Consider the following 8,903-nt stretch of genomic DNA (forward strand, 5'->3'; position numbering starts at 1 on the left):
GCCGCCGCCGCTGCTTCGTGTGCGCGTTATTGCCGCTCCAAAATAGCAGAGGAAATTAGTAGAAGGGCGAAAAAAAAAAAAAAAAGCAGGGAGGAAACTGATGCTTTTTTGGTTTGGATAGGAGGGGATGAGAAAAGAGAGGAGGGGCAGAAAAAGAGAGAGAGCGAAAAGTGGGTGGGAGGACGGACGCGAATACGCAGACGAGAGCTTTCGTATCAATTAATTATGATAAAAAAGAGCTGGTGAAAAGGACGCTGGCATGGCTCACTGGAGGCTGGCACTCGGCACGTCAGATATGACTGCAGCAGCCTGCTGACATGATCATTGAGGCAGACTCGGATGGGATGGCAGCAGACCTCGGGCATGCAGGTAAGCCTGCAATTCAACATTTACATTAAAAAAGCAGCAACAACACACAGCGTTTTTAATCCTGCACATTTTTTTTGTTTTTCCTCCCATTTGAATTTTCTGCGATTTTCCAACACCTAAATCAACCTGCTTCAATGCAGATTTTTTTTTCTGGGTTTGCGATTTTGGTGCGTGAAAACAAAAGAGAAACATTCATGAAATCGTGCCACTCTTACGCAATTGTTAGTATGTTTTTATTTTTCTTTTAGAAGTTTTTTTTTAATATCTTTTTTGACGAACAATACTTAAATATCGAAAACACAAAAACGTCAAAAACTGCGAAACCAAACACATTTCCACGTTTTTTTGCTATTAATAAGTAATCCTTAAGTATAGCGTGTAGAACAAAATATGAAATCAAACCAATGCTAAAACGTGATATAGTGTAAAGTTTCTTGATGATGCTACTCGCAAAACTCGCCAATTTTCCAAATATTTACTTCCATAAAATTTTCAAAGAATGACTAATGCTTAAATAAACTAAACAGGAAATGTTTATGCTTGCACTCAGTACTTAACTCACCAAATGTTCACATTTCTATTTAAAGTTTGATTAGTATGATCTTATTTGACGAGTATACTTTGAGTAGGCAACGAAAAAGATTTGTAACAAACATTCTTATAACTGTGATGAAATCTTCATCTTTTTGTCTTCTAATGTCTAATATGATTTTACTTGGAATCTTTTAACTTCGTAAGCAGACAAAATACTTTACAATTCAACTTCCACTGGCACAAATTGTGAGTTGTAAAACTTATTTTTTTCAAAGTAGATGACATTGCCTGAAACTCAAAAGATGTTCCTGTCACTCATACGCTCCGTGTCAAGTCCTAAAAAGTTGATCTTGACAATTACAAAATCTCTTGATCTTCATTAAGAACACATATTTAAAGGTTGATAGCTTGACATAAACTTTTTTCATCTTTTTATTTTTTTTAAATCTTTCATTTGAAGTGCTGGTCTTCAGTGGTGATTTTTTTTTTTTAACAAATGTTAAAAAGGCTGTGATCATGCTCAACTAATAGTTTAAAAAGATATTTCCCACGTTTATTTAGCAATGGCATAATTTGAAATGTATACGATCTCTGCGCACAAATGATCCTCGTTAACCATCAAGGACATGAAATGTGCAAATGATTTTTGATCACTGTTAAAACGTAGCAAACAGAAAAAATAAATATGAAAGCATGTCATCACATGCCAGTCAAAGTGCAAAAAAATGGCATTTTCCCACATTTCTCTGCTTTTCTTTGAAAATCGATTCGTAACCCTTAAATGTAGAAACCAGAAAAAGAAACAACAAAGTATGAAAGCACTTAAGAGTTGTAGAGAAATATGTCCTAATAGTTTTTCCATCTTTTCATCCTTTTATGAGTCGAACATGAATCCGGCAATTAACAATCCATAAAAGTAGAAATAAAAACTACTATGTGCAACTTTTTGACTTTATTTATGTATTTTACAGTTTTATATTATACATATGCCACTTCATTTGACCTTTTTTTATGATGTGGTTTTTCTATTGAGGTTTCTGACCAATATACCAGAGTGCTTGAGTGTGTGTGTGTGTATTCACAAAAGTTAGTTAGACTCTCATTTTCCTGCTATATTTTCCCTTTTAATTTTTGGCTTGCCCGTTGACAGCCGGGGATTTTATTTGTCAGTGTGACTTTGCTCGCTGTTGACATGTCTCATAAGTACACGAGAGCAGTATAGTGTTGCTGTCGCCCCTTTCGGGATGAAAAAGACCCGTGTAAAACAATCAGGATGGCAAGGATTTGCTTGTCGTGTGTGAAAGCAACCTAGACCCCATTCCGCTTTAAAAAATGTCAAATCTGCGTACTAAAATGCAATTTTGTGAATGCCCCCAGTTTGATACAAGTGAGGCATCCAAGCCACCTAACCCGGTTCCCATCACTGTTTTGTCACCACTTTCTACGATGGTGTGATGATTTTTTTTTTTCTTCGATGCAATCAGACAGGAAGTTGACTGACGCGCTTTGCTGATGTGACTGAAGCGTGACCTTTTCACCTTTTGATACTCAAGCAGGGGGGAGTCCATCTGCAGACTGTTATGCATGCAAAGTACACTTTTTTTTGAAACGATGCATATATGTTTTAGCTGTCATTGTTTAGACTATAAAAAATGAGACTTTTTTTATCTTAAAATAATCATTGAAGTTGGTCAAAATTTAAAATGTAAATTACTGACATTTATGGCATTAATGTTAGTTAGTTAGTTAGTAAGTTAGTTAGTTAGTTAGTTAGTTAGTCAGCAGATTGCTTTCACCAGAAGAATTTGCTGAGTTGTTTTTACCTAAATCCTAAACTTTGAGTTGAATGTAAGGGACAAAACAACAGCGGGCTTAAAAACGTTAGCTGAACTTAAAAAAAGCATTGCCTGAAATTTTGAGTTAATTTTTTTCATGTTAAACACACCGCAAAAGAACTTTTCCAGTGGTTAAAAGCGATTCATTTTTCATTTGGTCATTTTCTATCCTTTTAGATGAATCTTCATGTGACGATGCACTCAGGATGCTTAAAAATTTTGTGGGTGGGGGTTGGGGGGGGGTGGGGGGGGACTTTTTTGCACCAGCAGTAAGGCCTTCGGCCGCCATGTGTCGTCACTCGACTTTGAGAGTTCACTAAAGGGGTACACTTGGCTTACTTGGGTTTGATGCGACCGCGGTAGAAAATTTATGATAAAATATGATGGCCCTGTAATGGAAAGCAGAAGTGGAAACGCTCCAAATGACAACTTGGGAAAGGAAGGAGCGTGGTGTCATATTGGTTTCTTTCACATTGGATTTTTTTTCTTTTTTCACCGCAGATGAAATGGATCCTTTTTAATATAAAATTTCCTAATTAGCAATTTGTTGAAAAATGGATTTTTGATTAATGGTATTCTAAAACATATTTGTACATTGTAATTTCTACTCTTTCTGCCTTTTCTCGTATTTATTGTCGTATAACCACGTCATTACTTTTAATTAAAGCTGATTTTTCCACTTCACAAAAATATTTTCTTAGTCTTTTATGTTTATTGTGACTGCAAATTACTTTTTATTTGCACTCCTCCCCCTCTTATGATGCTAAACAATCAACATAATCAGAACCATGCTGCAAAAACAGAGCTTTGTGTAACTTTTTAGAGGCAAACTTCATTTTCTGTCCCGCTGCGTGGAAGAATGTGACGTGATATTTATTTATTGACTTGCTTGTGTTCCCATCCGCCTGGCAAGGGTCACTTTGTGTTGTCAACTGTCCTCAGATGCCTCCGCTGGAATAAGCCGTCGTGTTTCATGCGTGATGTAGTTTACTTTAGGCCTGATGGAGGAGCGAAGTGATGATATTTGAGCGTGCGGGAATGTTTGTGTGTGTGCATTTGATCCCTGCGGATTCAACAGCGTGAAGCATTTCGCCATCTAATGTAAATGGACAGGGCACCCTGCACGTTTATGTTTCTTCTATACTACAGTCTAGGGCTGGGCAATACAGCCATTTTGATTAATTATTCATTGATAAAATTGATTGGAATTGAGCTAAATTATGAAGCCACTTAAGTATATTATTTGAACTAAGTTATGCACAAGCTTTGAATTTCTAAGTTTACACTGAAACTGATGGTCAGCACACATTGTTTCCGTCTGCACATTTTGCATATGATTTATATTTGAATAAATAAACCCAACTTGAATTTATGATGGGGTATTTTGATTAAAAAAATAAAATAAAAATCTTTATAGTCTGGTGGAATAGCCCATAGTTGCTGTTTTGCGTTGTTTGTGGTTAATTTAACGATCTTTCTCAGTTTGACTATTTTGACTTCCCATTTTTCTGTAAATGTATGTACATTTGAAAAAAGAAATTGTAGTTTTATCTGTAGTTCATATATTTGTTGTAAGCGTTAAAGCCCCCTTTTCCCACTGAGGGGCGATCGTTTGCGAATGTTGTTCAGGTTTTGTTCACAATAGCCAATGTTGATCAACTAAGCTTACAGGTTGCATTGGTTCCTGTGCATTTGAGCTTTTTTTTCTGCTCGGCCCATTTAACTTTTACTATATCAGTAATGGAACTGTAGAGCAATCACATTAAATTGTCCTTTCTGGGCCAGCCAGCTATGTTCTGATGACATCAGTATTTTTTGTCCTTCAAATGTTTGGGCAGATCAAAACTTATTCCAGCCGCGTGCAACTAGCAAAACATGCTCACTGTAGTTTTAACATTTTTAACATTTTAAAAGTGTTTAAAAAAACAAAAACGTCGTCTCTCTTGCTGTGTGTGGCAAAATATGGATACATTGAATATATTGAATAGAATTTCACTGTTCTCCTTGTTACTCTATGTCACTCTAATCGATAGATGAGCAAAGATTATTAAATGTACTTGGACCAGGTAATGAAACCTCGATATTCTCTCATGCAAAAAAAAAAAAAAAAATCAACATGTCACAAATTCCGAACGCGACCTTTTAATTTCCCTATAACATCACTCTTCTGGGCAATGTTGTTAGAACGGTTAGTCTACGTGCGCTTCATCATACTTGCGAAACCTTCACCTCGTTCGGTTTGTTCAAATCTCTGCATAAAACCACAAACACCCTCCATAAATGTGCTTGAGTTCTCTCTCACAGTTTGCCCGCGGCAGAGGAAGTGAACGTTTGACGGACTTGAGGTTTTTTTTAGTTTGAGTTTTGATGAGAAACGCAGCGGTAGCACTCACCTTTTTCGCTTCCCGTTGACTTTCAGCAAAGGCCCTCTCCTTGGTATGCGTTTCCCACACAGTCGCTCCGCAGCCCGCTTGTTTTGCTGCACTATCGACACGACCGCCGACATATGTCAAACAATTCCACCAGTGAATTTAGCGGGACCACAGATTAATTACTTTCATACATGAATGCAGCTTTGTGACCTACTTCTTCTGTTGTATTGTGACATGTGGCCATTCCACTGACGACAAGCGTAAATGTGGAGATTTCTGTTCGTAGCGTTTATTGAACCCGAAAAAGGGCTTCTGGTGTGTCTATCCCTGTTGAAATTGTTATGTGTGCAATGTGCATCTCAATACATTAATCTATGTGGAAGTGATGCATTGATTTGGAATTGTATTGAAAGAATAAGCTAGCCAATATAAAATGACATAAAAGTACTAACATCTAACTAACTAACTAACTCACATTTACCTGCAAGCTGCTGACATAATCAAAAGTTAGCTAATATCTAAGAGGCTTAGTTGCTAGCATGCTAACTAACTAACTGACTAAGTAACCATTTGTCTGGCAAACATGACTGATGATCCATTTGTAGTTTGTAGACAAAGTAATACTTTGTCAAATATATCCATAACATGTAACTACGGCACCAGAGGTCAAGTCATGGATTACATGCCTGCCTCACATTTCTTGGTTCGAATCTCGACTTTCCAACATTTTCAAAACCATTCATTTGTAATACTCCAAATTTAGTCGATAGGTAAGAATTCGAGTACTTGTTTGACTGTACCATCCGGGGTACACCCCGTTCATGTAATTGTAAAAATCCACAACACGACGTCTCACTGCTCTCTGTTTGTGTGCAGGTGGCGGACTAAAGACGATGCTGGATGCCATGGAAGTACCAAGTCATGCTCGGGATCTCCTCCTACAGCTCAACAGCCAGCGAACCAAAGGATTCCTGTGCGATGTCATCATTGTGGTGCAGAACGCTCTCTTCCGGGCGCACAAGAACATTCTGGCGGCCAGCAGCCTCTATTTGAAATCCTTGGTGGTCCACGACAATCTCATCAACCTCGACCACGAGATGGTGAGTCCTGGAGTCTTCCGAGTCATTTTGGACTACATCTACACCGGCCGCCTCACCGAGGGCGACCCCGCCTCTCCCACCGAGCCCAACCTTGGTGCTGTTTTGGCTGCGGCAAGCTACCTGCAGCTGCTTGATTTAGTAGCGCTGTGCAAAAAGAAACTCAAAAGAAACGGCAAGTACCCTCCTCGCACCGCTCCATCTTTCCTGCCTTATGCAAAGATCGGTGGGATGGGGTTGGGCAGCGGAGGCCGCTACAGGGTTTCCACTCCTGTCATCCAGTCGTGCCCCCCTGGGGGGATTATGAACAACCACGCGACCCGGGCGCCGCCCTTGGAGGAGTTGGTTCCCCATCGCCTTGCGATCCATGCCGGCGAGCTATACGCCCCCACCTCCACCCAAGGCCCCCAGGCCTTCCCTTCCATGCAGTCGGTGCTGCCAGCTCAGCTCGGCCTACGTTCGGCGCTTCCGGAAAGGAACTGCTCGCCAAACTACGGCCTGGACCTCTCCAAGAAGAGTCCCAACTCCCAGTCTCAGCACACCCCGTCGCAATCCCACGTGGTCAGCACCCACAATGAAGAGGAGCGAGACGGAACGCAGAGCGGCCGCACCAGTCCCACGCAGGGATCCAACGGCAGGGCCTTCCCTTCTGAAAAAATGGAGACGGCAGATCAGACGAGTGCTCTAACTCCACCACCGTTTCCACACAACCAACCGCTTGGACCTCACCTGCCACACCTGCATCGCTCGGGCTCACAGGTCACCGACCGCTACCCGTGCCCGCCGAGCCCGGACACCCTTACCGAAGTCGGTGAGGCCGGCAGAGAAGTGGGCAACATTTACCGCTGGGTCAAACACGAGCCGTTGCCGTACACTGCCGAGGATGAGGACGAAGACGAGGATGAAGAAGAAGGGGGCGAAAATGGAGCGCGGCGGCACAATCACCACAAGGAGGAGAGCGAGGGGCCAGATGACAAGAGTGGCTCCGGCACTGAGGAGACCGGCAGCAGCGAGGGCCGACCATCCCCTTCCGGACCCATGGGGCGGTTCCACGTCCCGTACGAGCCGGAAAGTTATGGGGACAATCTCTACGTCTGCATCCCTTGCGACAAGGGCTTCCCAAGTTCTGAGCAGCTCAACGCGCATGTGGAGACTCACACGGAGGAGGAGCTTTACAGCAACTCTGGCGGCGAACTGGGAAACGGCAACAACGGCAAGAATATAACCAGCAGCACCAACGGCTATGGCGGGTTGACCGGCAGTGGCGGTGGCGCCCTAAGTAGCCTCTCCCACCTGGAGACAAAGTCCAACCAGGCTTTGTCTTCAGGGACAATCGGGGAAATGATCCGTCCATACCGCTGCTCCTCCTGCGATAAGTCCTACAAGGATCCGGCAACTCTGCGCCAGCACGAAAAGACCCACTGGCTCACCCGGCCGTACCCGTGCAGCATCTGCGGCAAGAAGTTCACGCAGCGCGGAACCATGACGCGCCACATGCGCAGCCACCTGGGTCTCAAGCCCTTCGCCTGCGACTCCTGCGGCATGCGCTTCACTCGCCAGTACCGCCTCACCGAGCACATGCGCATCCACTCCGGGGAGAAACCCTACGAGTGCCAAGTGTGCGGCGGGAAGTTCGCCCAGCAGCGCAACCTGATCAGTCACATGAAGATGCACAGCAGCGGGGGCGCGGCGGGCGGCCTGACCGCCGAGGGCAAGCTGAAGCTGGACTTTGCCGAGGGCATTTACCCCCTCAGTAAGTACACCGCCGAGCATCTGGGGCTCAAGCAGGAGAAGGCCAACGAGCTTCTGCTCCAGGCGCAGCAGCAGCTGGTGGCCGACGCCAAGGCCATGGAGAGCCTCTACCCGCTCTCCAAACTGGCGTCGGAGCACCTGGGGGCTCTCGGCCACGACAAGATGGACGTCCTGTGCCAAGCCTTGCCCCCGCCTCAGCAGGCCCTTTCCGAGGCCCGCACCATTGACCGCTACTTGCCCAGCTAAGACGACTAATCACCACATGCAGTATTCTGACTCGGTTCACCTCAAGTAAATAACCCCTCTGCACCTCAGACTGTGTCGACTGTAAGTGCCTTTCTATGCATCTAACTTTTGAAGCCTCCTATACGTCGGAGCACTCTATCCTGTGACCAAGGGGCGCTCGCTTGAGAGCGGTATTTATGCGTGTGTACGCAAAAACCAAAACAATTCCAGCCATTGAGCCAAAGCGTCAACAATTTTATAAAAATGCTTATTTATTTTGTTGAGTTATGACGGCATCCAAAGAGAAGCTTAAAGCCTTAAAACCTGTTAGGAGAAAAATCAAATGGACAAAATTCAGGGTTTGTGTTCAAATTACCTGGACTGGAAAACCACGGGAATTATTTTTTTTCTTCAAGTTTCTACGACAGTATTTTTCGGACTATAAGTCACACTTTTTTCGTATCCTGACTTGTTAAATTCGAGCTCTGGCACCCAAAGTCCCTGTTTTCTAATCGTGTTGGATTCAAAATTTGGCTTCTAATTACTGAATATTACTTCCTGTTTTTATCAAATTTCCCCCCCAAAATGCCACTTATACTCTGGAGTGTCTTACATCTTAATTTTTTTTTTCTTCATGTATTAGGTGACTGGTGCGACATACATAAGAGCAAGATATAATCCGAAAAATACGGTATTTGTTATTTTGAAGTCACTGGTGG

The 8,903-nt window shown here is 43.1% G+C and overlaps 1 protein-coding gene across 1 annotated transcript; it reads left to right on the forward strand.

The window, feature by feature from the left end:
- Positions 1-239: 239 nt before the first annotated feature.
- Positions 240-8,273, forward strand: hic1 (hypermethylated in cancer 1). Its single transcript, XM_088428347.1, has 2 exons — positions 240-369; positions 5,987-8,273. Exons 1-2 carry the CDS (start codon positions 318-320, stop codon positions 8,203-8,205), a joined length of 2,271 nt encoding a protein of 756 aa, XP_088284473.1. The 5' UTR covers positions 240-317; the 3' UTR covers positions 8,206-8,273.
- Positions 8,274-8,903: the final 630 nt, after the last annotated feature.

The sequence above is a fragment of the Hippichthys cyanospilos genome, chromosome 11 (assembly GCF_059441005.1).
Source record: "Hippichthys cyanospilos isolate Australia breed blue-spotted pipefish chromosome 11, RoL_Hcya_1.0, whole genome shotgun sequence".
In the NCBI taxonomy this organism is placed as follows: domain Eukaryota; kingdom Metazoa; phylum Chordata; class Actinopteri; order Syngnathiformes; family Syngnathidae; genus Hippichthys; species Hippichthys cyanospilos.